This window comes from Pongo abelii, chromosome 2 (assembly GCF_028885655.2).
Source record: "Pongo abelii isolate AG06213 chromosome 2, NHGRI_mPonAbe1-v2.0_pri, whole genome shotgun sequence".
NCBI lineage: Eukaryota > Metazoa > Chordata > Mammalia > Primates > Hominidae > Pongo > Pongo abelii.
The window spans coordinates 199,773,435-199,788,069 of record NC_085928.1 but is presented as its reverse complement, the minus strand read 5'-3'; the positions used below and the strand labels follow the sequence as shown (position 1 = coordinate 199,788,069).

The 14,635-nt window shown below is 35.5% G+C and overlaps 1 protein-coding gene across 8 annotated transcripts in view; it reads right to left on the bottom strand.

Moving 5' to 3' along the window:
* TP63 (tumor protein p63) overlaps nt 1-14,635 on the bottom strand; it is a 266,146-nt gene that overhangs the window by 102,754 nt on the left and 148,757 nt on the right. Inside the window, exon 1 of one of the 8 annotated variants that reach the window (XM_003776389.4) lies at nt 4,154-4,340. The exons of the other annotated variants lie outside the window; for them this stretch is intronic. Within the exon in view, the coding sequence (XP_003776437.1) occupies nt 4,154-4,195 (42 nt within the window). The 5' untranslated portion in view covers nt 4,196-4,340. Of the gene's footprint in view, nt 1-4,153; nt 4,341-14,635 lie in introns of those variants that run through there. 8 annotated transcript variants of the gene reach the window in all.

Sequence of the window (14,635 nt, the reverse complement as noted above, 5' to 3'; positions counted from 1 at the left end):
ATGTTTCACCTTGACACTTGAATCCATTCTCTTCCAGACTCAAAATGTAGTACTCTATTGGATACCATTTGTAGGTTCCACTAAATTGGCACTGGACAATAATGCTATATTAGTCATCTGACATTTTCCTCAACATACATCGAAAGAAAATTGAGTGCCCACTTGGGCTTAACAATTTTTTATCTTCAAAATAGTAAAACTTATAAATTACAGAAATCATCAAGTTGTTTTTCACAGAAGTATCTTTTCGTTATCTGTATTCATTCTATTTGTTGACATAAAACAACTAGAAATTTAAAAATATTCAAGAGGAGAAAAGTTATACTAGGAAGGCAGGATTTTTACCTGTGCCCCTCTGTTCTATCAGCTCAGATTCCATCCAAAGCAATCATATGCACATCAAAGAAAACTAGGGTGTATTTGTGGTAACATATTTCTCAACTGTTTGATCCAAATCCTTTTTTAAAATCTCATGACATTAGATATATATACTCCCTTTATAAGCAGAACGCAGAATCTAAATTCTGTACATAGTCATTGAGGAATGTTTTGGCAACTTTGCATTCAGAAAATGTACGTATAATGAAAAAGAAACCAATATTTTTTTGGTTGCTCTAGAAAATGTAGACATCCATTGATGCTTTCTGCTGTACGTGTGACATCCTGTTGAGAATCACTGCTCTTCTAAAAAGCAAAACAAACCAAACATGGTTTTCCTTATCGAGGTAAAGGATAAGTGATTTATTGTCTCAAAATCTTTTTTTTTCCAGTAGTAGTGAAGGAAGGTATGCTCTGTGATCTGTGATCTAAGATGTCTTTCTCCTAGTTCCCTCTGGGCTCGAGGACAACCAACTGTAAAACAAGTAGTGCAATCTATGGCCACAGCATGGAGTGACGAATACGACCTGGCTGACATGAATTAAACCTGCAGCTTCTACTTCTCACCCACTGTGCTTTTTCCTATGATGCTAAATAGCTCAGAAGTACAACATGGGACAGCTTAATACATTTATTAACTATCAATAGAAAACTCACACCCATATCTTTTCAATGGTTGAGTCAGTAGAAATAGTACTAGGACAGGAAAGATTTTTTTCCCTAGACCAAGCAGACAAAGAAGTCAATTAAGTGAGAATGACCTGGGCTACAGGGAGTTTACACTGCTGTCTCCACACTTTTTTTCTTGCATCCAAACTAGCTTTGTACAACAGTTCTTCATGGAAACTTTTTTGGAGCATCTACTGTGAATCATCCCAACTCTCCTTGGTATTAAAAAGAAAGTGGCTGAGTAAAGGGAACACGATCATATACATATAGCTCTCTCAACTACAGAAAGAAAAATCATTAACCCTGATTTGTAAAATGAGGTGTTTCCATATATGAACCTTGATTTCCCATTTAGTTAGAAAATACTGTAACCCATTTACCAAAGTGTCTTTCCTTCATCATCTAAAACCCCGGATGAGGAATTTTAGTAAATATCTCTTTCTAAGAAGGAGTTTGAGATCCTCCCCACTCACATATACACATACACACACTTACACCACACACACAGCCCAGTTTTGTTTTGTTTTGTTTTGCCAGAAAGTTGAAGTTAAAACTTGATCTGTGAAGAAGTTCCTTTCTTTTGAACCTCTCTATCTCCAAGTCTGAGACCATTCCCAGAGGCTCTGTCTTTCCTAGCCCGGCACTGGGGAGTGGAGCTTGCTTGCAGCCTCTCTGCTGTACCCAAGGGTAGAGCCTTCAGCCTTGCCTGTTATATCCTGCTCATGTTCTCCTCCCTTCCGGACCATTTCCTGTTAATTAGCAGCTCCCCCAAATCCAGATCTGCTAAGGGTTGGGGAAGAATTCAAAAGTTGTGGCAAAAGGAGTAGAGAAGGAACAGCGTTCTTATATAGTTTTTGAGTTATCGACTCAAAGAAATTGCTAGCAAATTAAACTAGAAATTTATTTGAAGTCAAAGACTGGGTTATAGTTTTTAAATAATTTTCACTCTTACAGGGAGTTTTATGCCTTTTTCATTTTCAATCTACCCAATGTTTAACAATTCTTGTGTGATAATAGTAGATTGCTTTTTCTGTATTGACAGTTACTAATAAACATAAATCCCCACACATTATAACTTTTATATTAAATTCATGGTTCTCAGAGCCATGTGGTCCCAGGCATTTCATATACTCAGATGTAGCACTGAATTTTTACAGAGGACTGGATATGAAAAAGCATAATCCTGTACGGAAAGAAAGTTGTTGCACGTAATAGAATGGAAGTCAAGCCATGAAAGTATAACCTAATACATGCACTGGGGGAAGGATATGAAAGTCATACAGGCAACATGCAAAAAGACATAGAAAGGTAGGGAAGTGCAGCCATGTTTTTTACAGATATTTTTGGTCGACCTTAGCAGCATTCCAATAGAAAACAGACAAGTGATGGCTTTTGTAGCTCTTGATTACATGTTTACCTAAAGTTTTGAAAAACTAAAACCTGTGTATAAAACTATTTTCTTTCATAAGCATGCCATATTCTCACATACAACATGACTCTTTTGCCTCCATAAAAGGAAATAATTTCTACAAATATCCTCTAATCACAACATTAATGCAACTGCTTTCTTTCACAACATTATATTTAACCTAAAAATAATCATTTCTTGCCACTTTACATCAACCTTGTGTTTCACTTAGAGATTATCAATGAACAGACTTTTGCTTCTCCCATTTGACTTACAAGATCCTAGGTGGCTTATAAATACTGTGTGTGAAATAGTTCGTGAATAAAGACAAACAAACTCAGGTATGACATGATGGACAGATCATTTTCTGAATGATTAAAACTGGACAAATTTGGATCCAATAGAATCAAGAAGATCTTAAAAGCTAATCCTATTTAAAAACAAATTGGTAACATTTTAAGCTAACTTTCAATGTAACAGCAAAACAAGAAACTCAAGTTTCTCTACTGAGGACAAGCAAGCCTGCTTGAATGTTTTAAAGAAAAATAGGCACTTCCTTTTCCTTCTTTAGATAACTCGATATTTCCCCTGTTGTATTTACACAGTTCAGGAGTCTAGACAATAGCGTGGTCAATACGATAGCACAGGTCCTGCTTTGCAGCCCTCTGCTCCACTCTTCCTCTTGCGGTCTGCACCGGAATACTATGCATTTTGTTTTGATTTTTAAGGAGCTCAATTTGAGTACTCTAGTCCACTTTTCCAAGCACTCACCTGCAAGCATTTTTATCTGAAACACCGAATTCCCTCTCTCCACAACACTCCCCCCTACAACCCAATCTGATTAGTGTCAACACAGCTGCCCCATTCTGAGGAATGTAAACTAATATTGTTGTTAGACCTCCCTCAACCTTAGGAAACTTCCTCAAAGCCTTACAGTCTCTTCAGGATTTTTTTTTTTTTTTTTATCCTTTTGCACAAGTTTAAATACCTAAGACAAACTTGCTGAGAAGAGATCAGAAATGCAAATAAGCAATTCCTTAAATAAAATCCTGTATGCTATAATACACATTTACATGTATGCATGTATAAATATTTAACAATGCATCCCTCCAAAATAACTTTATTTGTCATCACACGTGAAAGTACAAGTCACCCTCCAGACGACAGAAACGTTATTACAGCCCCTTCTGGATTTAGGCGGGTCTCTGGATTGACAGACTTAAAAACGAAGATGGCTTTAAAAAATCTCACCTGATTATTTTGAAAAAAGCTTCATTTGCTTTTAGGATGAAGTCTGGAAATAGAACTATGCTAAGAAGTTAAGACACAGTCAACTAATTTTTCTTACTGGTACATGAATACCCATTAGAGGATTCATTGCAATGTATCTAGCAGAGTGTGATCTGCTCTCTGAGTCTGCTTTTATAAAAAGTGATTTTATAAACTCCTGAATATTATTTTTTCAAATACATAATGTCACCCAGATTTTCTTTTTCATCTTCTCCTACTGTTTCATCTCCTACTTAATAAAAAAAAATCTTACAGCCACCACAGAAAACATTAACCAAGAAAAGGAGATTCCTATATACAATTTGCAAAACATTACATTGGGTGACCGAGAACCGCAAATACGTTTTTTTAAAAAAATAAAAATTAAAAAGCATCTCTAAATGGAGTGCTAAAATCTAAAATCCTTACCTCACTAAATTGAGTCTGGGCATTGTTTTCCAGGTACAACATGTTAGCTGTAAGATTGATCAATGCTGCTGTCCTTTCTTCTGGCTCCAGGATTTTGCCAACCCCCCCACCCCCTCTGAGACCCTTACAATATGAATCTACTAAGAAGATAACAGAACTCAAGTCCCTCTCTCTCTTTCTCTCTCTGTACATAATTTAAGGTCTCCTAATATATACCCAACTATAGGCATGAGGAGGCGGGACTCTTCTCTTTACCTGTCCAATCCATCAACTTCCACCTGGGCTCCTCCACGCCAATGGAGTGAGGCCTCTCCCATCTCATTAAGTAGTTAGAATTCCTTATCACCAATCTTTAAAAGAAAAAGAAAGAAAGAAAAAAAAAAAAAAAACCCCAGGAGACAGACAGGTAAAACTTTCCCTGTCTCTTTCATAAGAAAGTGCACTCTCTTTTAAAAACAAAACAAATCTCCCCAAACAAAACCGCACCACCACCACGATTTACAGAAGGCATTTCAGAAAGTGATTTTACTCTTTGTAACTGAAAAGTAAACTTCAGGAAAACTTTTAGAAGGCTTCTTTTTTTAAATCTAGATTTGGGGTTTCAAGAATGATTATACAAAGTTAGAAATTAGGAGAGAGTACTCAAATCCACTGTTACATTTAACCAATATAAAAAATTAAAACCCACTGCCTGATAGCTAAAGAGTTTTTAACTTATTTTCCCCAGAGAAATGCCAGCGGTTTCATAACAAGCAATGACAAAATAAGCTACCTGATTTTTTCGAGCATGTTTCAATAACAAGTTAAACCACCTGTCCCGTTAACTTATAAAAACAAACAAACATCCATATTATGTACAGGAAATAGCAATCCTGATAAATGTGTCCTTTCTTTCTTTTTTTTTTTTTAACAAAACGGTTATCTATTTGAATATTTCTTTTCTCTATTTTATTGTTCCCAGTTTATACTAATATTTTTGCTTGTGAATAGCTAATAAAAATGATTACTGCACATGATGCATCTATGTAAATGATTAGTAGAATAAGTATTAAAGCATACGATATCAATTGGTTTTTGTCTTAAAAATACATTTACATAAATACGTACCAACATTCATGTAGAATCTGGCCTTGGTACGAAGATTTAGTGGAGATGAAATGCACCCTGATGGTTATCATCTGATTCATTAAAATACTCTCTTTACTGCTGAGTATTTGTAATTCAGTTAGATTTATTTCTCAACATCATCCTATGCCCCCCGACTCAGGGACCCAATTTCCTCTATTTTGCTTGAAAGGTTGTAAGTGGCCAAGATAACTATAAGTGAAAATTGTGATTTCTTCTAAAATTTAGAAGATGCAAAGTTTAGAAGAGAATTGGAAGCCAGAAGAGATTAGAACATACATTTCAGAAACAAAGTTTGCAAATACGTTCACAACTTCGGATTTGCCTCCCCTTTACTTCTACTTTTGCATCCATAAAATTTATGCACTTAAAGGATGACGTGGTCATTGGCTGATATATAAGACCCATAGGTTACTGGTAATAATGCTTCCTTCTTTTATACACAAAAACCAAAAAACTCCCATAACATAATTTGATCTTGAGTATGCAAGAATATGACAGTACTCTGTAACACTACAAATTTATATCAGACAAAACATTCATTTCTTCACACATATATTGGGAAGAATGATCTCTCTATCTATAATTAACCAAATGAGCACTGCCTAGAAGGCAAAAAAAAAACCTACTTACAAAATACAGTATAATTTTTTGTACAATGTATCTAAATTCTACACCTACTGACAGCTTAAGAGTCAACAGTAGAAAGCAGATGGTTACTTCCTTAAAGGTATGCATAATTCCTGTGGCCCAAAAACTTGGATGATCCTGAAAATCATCCAGAGTGCTTTTTAAAAACAGATTTCTGGACGTGGCCCCAGACCTCCTGAATCAGACTCTGCAGGGCTACAGCCCCAACAACTGGATTTTATACAGCCTGCTAGGCGGTTCTGGATGAGTCATGCTTGGGAATCAATGATCTAGAAGAAATGCTGTTAGCACAACTGCCTACCAAAGTCATTATTGAATTGTTTTTTACACTAATGGGATCATGCAGCCATTTGAACACCCACATCTAAGGCTCAGGGTCCCAAGTGTTGATATCCACTAAAAATGTAAACAAACTTCACCTTTCACGAAGTCAAAAGATTCCCAGCAAGATTTGAAAGATGAAAAAGTCAGATTCCTTCCATGTGCCACCTCAGCTATCAGCATGAATCCAAATACGGTCTCTGTCTAACATATCTACAAAGATTCTGGACAAAATCTAAGACAATATATCCACTGTGGCTACTTGAGAACTTTTGAGTATTTTGGAAGAAAAGAGCACTGGACTGGGAGTTAGGAGATAGGAGCTCCGTGCCCTTGGGGCAAGTTACTTAACCACTCTGGATTCAGATTCCTCATTTGTGAAATGAAGGCAGAGCTAAATGATTTCTAAAGACAATTACAAAGATAAGAGCCTGTTTTTGTCCAGAATCAGGGAAGTGATTTAGAGGATATTCCTCTTACTTTACTTGGGTATTTATTTTTCCCTCAGTTTGCTCATCTTCATATTGTACAAGTGAAGTAGTCAAGTTGCACAGCTACTTAAGATACTTAAATGACATAAAGGAAAAGGAACAATATATTGGTGGAAAATCCATATTTTTTGCTTAAGGTATCCTCACAATGAAAAATTAGCTAATAGTTCATGTAGATTTGAACTCAGCACAAACATTTCCATAAAAGAGCTAATTAAAGTATACCTGATAATGTTTGGTTTCAGAATTAGTGAGTAGCTGATGTAAATATCATGCATTGATTTAAGCAGGTTACAAAGAAGTAACAATTCTCTGCATTCACTAAACAACAATGCTTATACGTGGATCTCAAATGTACTAAATGTTTAGTAACATGCATTAATTTTCCTAACCACCTAGTGGTGTAAGTTAGTATTTATTATCTACATTTTTCAGATAAAGAAAGAAATTCAAGGATTTTAAGTGAATGTCCCAAGTCCTCAGTAGTTAGAACAACTCTATTTAGACCTCTTGCCTTTTCTCAGTCATTTCCTCAGACTTCTTAAAGCTCCATGATCTCTGAATTAGGGGCCAGCCCTGCCCCCTGGGTAAAAATGCCAGTGCTGTAAAGCCATAGCTTTGGGAATAGAAGTCCAAGATGTCAGATCGAAGCATATGTTTTCCAGAAATACCAAAATGCTAACATTTTGTTGAATATCCTTTTTTAACATCCAACTTTTTATTATAAGTGCTATGTTTTCCTGTGTTTGTGTTTGTATACGTATTTGTGCATGCATGCGTGTGTGTGTGTGTGTTTAGGTATGTCTGGTCTTTCAAATTTGCATACAGTATTACGGTTTGCTTTTTGGTGTAGGAAAAATTCTAATTTTTCCATAGTCAACTTATCCTTTTTTCTTTTATGACTTACTGTGTTTCAGACATAGCGTGAAAGGCCTTTCCCAGCCCAGTGTAAAATTTTGCAACCATATTACAATATTAGGATTTTTTAATGTTTTCACATGCAAGTCTTTTAACTTTCCAGAATGTATGTCTGTATGAAAAACAAAGGAAAATCCACTCTCACCAATCGAAAACTGATCTTTATTATTTATTGAATAATATATATTTTTCTCAGATTTGAAATGCCATTTTCATAAAATACCGTTGTCAATGGCTCCATTTGACATCCTATGTGAAAAAGTTAAATAGTTATACTGGATTTTTTTGGTTTGTTGTATTTTTATTTTTTATTTTTTTCTTGAATATTTATGATCCATGGTTGTTTGATTCCATGAATACAGAATTAGCAGGTACAGGGGCTGACAATCAATCCTTCTATGTTTTAATAACAAATATACCTGAATGCTGAATGAGGGCAAAAAAAGGAATATACAGCAATGTCTCCACTTTCTCTCCACCCTGCTGGAGCTCCCTCACTACCACTTCATCTTTCCTAAAGTGCCACTCTGATCATGTCACTCCTCAGGGTGTCCCAGTGCCAACAGGACCAGACAAATTATTTAGAATGGCATTCAAGGCCCTTTAAAATCTGGCTCCAGACTACCGTTGCAGCTTCACTTTCCTTATAATCCACTCTGCTTAGCAAATGCGGACCCCAGCTGGCTATTTTTGTCCTTCTGTTCAATCCGGTCCCTCAGTTTAGAATGCCTTGATTTGCTTTCCTGATATATTCAAATACTTTTAGATTCCTTAAACCCTACCGATGTGAGAATTTCTCTAAACCCTAGTTGAAGTTAAACCTTCTCTTATTTTATATGAATATAAATAAAAGCAGTAATAAAATTCCACCTTTCAATGCAAAAAGTTGTATACTTAACTCTCTCCTCAACAAGATTATGAAGTTTTTGAAGTCAGAATACATTTATGTTCATCATGTCACATTTAGTACTCCAAAAGCTCGGTGAGTATTAGCTCAATTAAACAGTTCTATAATTCTATAAGAAAGAACTAGAATTAGAAGAGTATTTACCCAAAGCATTTATTATGAGACAGACACAGAGAGATGCCTTTTTACAGAGAGATTTTACAGAGAGATGCCTTTTCATCTTGTAAAAATCAAAGTATAGTATCTAATTAAAATAGAAGAGAGAAAAAATATTGCTTTCAATTCAAGCTCCGTATCTCAAGCCCTTAATAATTATTTGTGAAAAGGGACAGTTGTCAGCATGAAAAACCTGTAATAGTCAAAAAAGGTTGGGGTTTTTAGAACATGTGTGAAAGTTAAGAAATGTTGGGGCTTTCCAAGCTGCTGCAGAACAAAACCAATGAGATCTTTTTGATATCAGCTACCATTAATTTGAAGGATGATCAACAGAACACACTGAGTAATTTTTAAAGTTCTAATATTACGTGAATTAAGTGTTTACCTTCCTCTCCTGCCTCAGATAGGTGATAAGAATTAGCATTTGAGGAAGCTACTGAAGGCCCCTGAATTAGTTCAACAAATCAATTTTTAATCTGAGGCTAAGTTCCAAAGCAAGATATTAGATCTCATCCATTTTAGGATGACCAGCTAAATTCTAAAAAATGGGTAAGTCTTATAGGCATAGAAAGGGAGATGAGTTCTGTCGTAAATCTTACAGTTGTACTCTAGATTTAATTTTTTATTTGTATACATGTTCAAGTAAAAGATAAAATGGTAGACAGAATTTTGATTATCTCTGCACTTTTTATGGTTAAGGTACTCAAAACACTTTACGTATAACAAACTCATTTAATTCTGACAAAATTATGCCCTAGATACTATGTTCATTGTTATTGTGAAGTTGAAGACGCTGAAATGCAGATAGATATTAAACACGAATTGAGATCCGAATCTGCGTATTTTGAGACTGGAATCTACAAACACTGCTTCATTGTTAAATTACATCTTAATATTTACTTTTCCCCCTACTCCTGTATTTATCCTTCTTCAGTGTCATGTATGTCCTACAGTTCATTTACTATATAGCCCATGCTATGATTATAATAACAGTATTTTATCACTTACCTGGATTTAGATAGTGCCTTACTTACAGTTCAAGTAAATAGATATACAAATGTACAGAGATAAGATAATCTCTCCTCATATTGTTTTGTATTATGGATTTAAAAATTTTAGATTACAAAAATAGTGTGAAATTTAGAAGAAAAAAGTAAAATACAAATAAAAAATGAAAGTCAACTATAAGCGAAACTCTCAGAATTACCTTAAAAGTTTGTATGGTCTACCTCCTCTGTTTATGTATGTAAACAAGATTGAGATCATATGCAATATAATTTTTTTTTGTTATCATAATATTTTGAGTATTTTCCCCTGTTAAGTATTCCTACAACTAAAAGTACTGGGTCAAATGTTATGGACTTAAGTCACTTCATGGGTATAATATCAAGTTATTTTCCAAAAAGACTGCACCAAATTACATTTGAATGAGGCTAACTACTGCAGCACTGAGAGGATTATCTTTTCCAACTTTATAAATGAAAAAAATATTTTATTTTGATATTAATTCCCTTTATTGCTAGTGATATTACATGTGTTTCAATATGTTCATTAGCCCTCTGCATTTCTCCTTTAAATGATCTATTAATATATTTTGCCTTACTCCCAATCCCTGCTCTGTTGAGGGAGTAGTGTCTTCATTAATAAAGGTTTAACCCTTTAACATATTCATCAAGTATTTCCAAATTGCTTTCCTTTTTAGTATTATATACATTAAAATAAAAACTCTAATTATTTTATTATATAAAACTCACTTCTTTAGGATTTTTAAAAATACATGTATTTGTTTAGATTACAAATATGTTGTTGAAAACATAGAAAATACACAACGTATGGAATAAATTGCAGTCATTTATCCTAGAAACCACAGGTAGACACCATTAGCATTTTGGTTTATTCTCTTCCAGGGATACATATTACACATAAGTATGTGTTTTACCAGGTGTACACATACTAAATACCAAAGATATATTTTGTTAAGTATGTACATATGTATCTGTGTATACAGATGCATATACCTACTTTTTGAAATTAATCTGCTAAAATGAGTACATTCTCAGTTCATTAAATGCATTATGTTAAATTAAATTTTAAAGTTAAAAAATTTAAATTGCTACATACTTATTGAATTAATTTAGCTATTTCCAATTAGTTGGGAATTCAATTTGCTTCGATTTTTCTTTACCGCTATAATCATAAAGCAAAAATTATTACACTATTTATTAAAATACACTATCATAAGCAAATTATTCAATTAAAAGACAAAAATATTTTAAAGCCTGATAGATACATTAATTTCCAAACAGTATACCAGTTTATGTTTAGGCCAACAATGCATTACAGAGCTCACCTTACTACAACACTAGTACAAGCACTAGCAGCTACTATTATTTAAAATATTTTTAAAAATTTCTTAGAGTAAAAACTCATCAACAAAATTAAGTTCCTCCTATTGCTATTATACGTTATTCATTAAAATAAACATACTCATCTGTACTCCCATTGACTGGTCTACTTTGGAAAGAGAAGGTCTTAAATCAAACTGAATTGTGTTTGAATAGTGATGTGTTTAGTTTCTTCGAACTTTCTTCTCTAGAAGCAAAATATCACCTCATATCATAATATTTAACTTCCCTAATCAGTCCTATGGCACTATTTAGTTTATGATAGATTCCAAATCAATTTCAGTATCATTTATTGTTGTATTTATCAATATGTGTATTTGTGAAGATGGCTATTAAATATCTCCTATAAATTCTTATTTTTTAAAGCACTGGATTGTCTTATGTTTGAATAGCCGGATTAAAACTATTTCAGTCCCTGGCCCCCCTACTTACTGCCACATCCTCCACACAGCTGCCACCATGGCAAATGGTCGTAGACGCAGTCAACTGCCAGCAAGGAATAGTGGAAAGAACTCTGGAATCAACATCAGGAAACCTGGGCTTCAGGTTTCACCTCTTTGATTTTGAGTTAGTCTCTTTTGCTGAATGGATAATGAATAAATATTCACTCAAGTTCATTGCATAACACATCACTTTTCCTTCTGATTCCACACTGGGATACATTATAATACAAGCCCAGATTTTCGTAATTCATTCTACCTTGAAACCATAAAAATGAAACCCCTCTTGCATTTCAGGATCATGCATGAAAGGGCACTGTTCTAAGAGTCATGAATTTTGGGTTAAGTTCTGCATCTGCCAGTAAATTCATTACATTACTCGAAGCAAGACACTTCCCCTGCCAGTGCCTCAGGTTTTCAACCTGTTAATTGGATTTAGTGTTATTATATATTCGGCATCCTATATAATTGTGATCCTACTCTCCTTGGAGATGGCATTTGTCTATTTAACCTAGATTTGATTTACTGTTGATGAAGACAGACAACTTCCCTCTCAACTTTACATCAGATGTCTGCTCCTTGTGGTATTTCCACCCTAAAGGGCCAGTGAGGCAGCTAATTTTATAGACTAGTTGATTTCTACCAGGATTTCAGCCCTGGCAATTTTAGGCTTCACTTTTAGTTCCTCAATTTCTCTCTCCTCAGCAGGAATAATAGGTTAGGCAGGAGATGCCTCATTCTTTCTGGAGGCTGTATTTTGAGGCAACTCAGCTTTCTTACGTAAATCTTCTCCACCCTTTCCAGGAAAAAAAAAAAAAAAATCCCTAGGCAGAATAGAAAGGAGGTGTATTTACTTTGGAATCCTAGATGAACTCCAAGTGGGGCAGGGATTGCATTTTGCTCTTAGAGAGTTCTAGCGTCCGTCTCTGGTTTTAATTGCTGCCAGTCTGCACTTTAGTTATAGCATATGTGTCCGCTAGTAGCCACAGTTCAGTTTTAGAAAATAGGAGAAGTCACAGGTTTGTGACATCAGGAACCCGTGGATAATCCCACCTGTGAATCTCCCATCCAGTATGCACACCACCTTTGCATCATGAACCACGAGGGTGGATAAGTCACTCTGAGAACCGTGTTTTCACTAATCCTCTCTGCTACACCGTTCAGGATAACATTACCCTTAAATCCTAAGTATACAAAAATGGTGTATGTAAATGTGGTATTTGTAGCTATCTATATTTTTTAAAGTTCCACTTTTTCTCATGCTGTGACTTGCTACAAGGCCTTGACATAGCTATCTAGTCTGTCTATTTCTCAGCCTCTTGCAAGTACGATAAAGAATTGGCCAAATCCTGTGGGATTTCTAAAGTCCTTTCTGGGCCTGATATTCTTGGATTTTCTCTACACTTATAAAGGACACCAGTCCCTCATTATGCAACTGCTTTGATAATGCCTGTTTTGGCAGAAAATAGCCCTTACCACAAACACAAAACAAGAAAAATTGCATTTTAAGAAGAAGAAGAGAGTCAGCATGATCAGGAAAACAAAGACTGCAACCTTAGCTGGACCCAGGATAACTGACATCACTGCCACCACCAGCAGCCAGGTGGAGGCAATTTAGGTATGACAAACCATAGTGTTTCTTAAAACTGGGGAAGCAGCATGGACTGGCAGCTCTCCCAGGCACAAATGTCACCAGGCTGGTGTCATCTTCCTTCTGTGACAATAAGCCATGGGAGAAAAAGCACCTGTCTCTGGAAACAATTTCCACTCACTCTAAGTGTGGGGTGTAGGAGATCTTGGTCCAAAATAATAATAAAGACATAAAAATAAGTGCCTTCCTTGTGTCATTTTTGTCCCAGTGACCCTGAGTACAGGAGAGAGTTAAGTGTACATAGAATTAGGAAATAGGGGCCTATAAGTAAGCTATGGAGGAAATTGCTTTCCAAAATGAAAAACCAAATCCAACTTCAAGAGTGCAAGAAAATATTTTGATAAGAACCTAATGATCAGTTCTAGCTTTAAAGTATTCTATATTTCTGTCTAGGATGATCCAGCTTGAGTACTTCTTTTGGAAAATTCTTATTAGTGGGCAAAGAAGGGTGCAGTGATTTGGGACTGGGTAATAAGAGCTTAAGGATATGTATCCTGCATTGCAGCTTACAAAGCATACATCTCTTATATTTCACAATTTGGCAGCTCTGTAGACCCTAGTTCCTCTGTTATCTCCAACAGGCAAACTCAAACACATTCTTTAACACCCACATAACTGCTACTTCCATTTTACTCCACACTGGTTGAGTGTCTTCTATGTACTTAGCTGGTGCTTGCTAGGATCTGTCTTCTTGCCTTTTTTTGAAATTTCTTGTCTTTTCTAGGCAGTCAGTTGCTCTCTCCGTTAACATTTTACTCAATTCCTGGGATACCTATATTACTGTTGATCTGATCTTATTGCCTTTTAGTCATGTTTTCATGAATCCCACACTGAAATAGAAGCTTGAGAGCAAGGGCGATGCCCAATTTAGTTCTATTTTTCCTGCAGCTTGGAAAGTATGCAGAGTAAGCATTCACATTCTACTTGGGAGATATCTGTTCTGGTTTGATCCATATAATAAGTCTGTGAAGTTGGCAGAGTCTTATTGTCCTTGATTCTCAGATAAGGAAATAAGGCTCTAGAGGGGTTAAGTATCATACTCAAGTTCATACAATAAACTATACTTAAGGCTGGAGCTTAGAACTCAGGTTTGCTGGCTCCAAATTTCATGCTCCCCTGTGCTACACAGGTTACTTTGTCACAGAAGAGATTACTGTCTTGCACGCATGCCTGAACATCGTGCAGGAATTCCGTATCAGAGCAAATCACCTTTTTTATTTGCATGCTCTGCAAGGGAAATTGAGAGGTCCTGTGGACACAAATGGCTCCCACGGATTTTCTTTGCAGCTTTTTTCCCTGCATGTTGGTCTTCTGAGCTTCCTACTGTTAACAGACACAATGAACTGACTTAACTCCACCTTCCCAAGCCTGATTCACAAGTCGATTAAAAAGTGGTGCAACCAACTAGGCGTGCCTC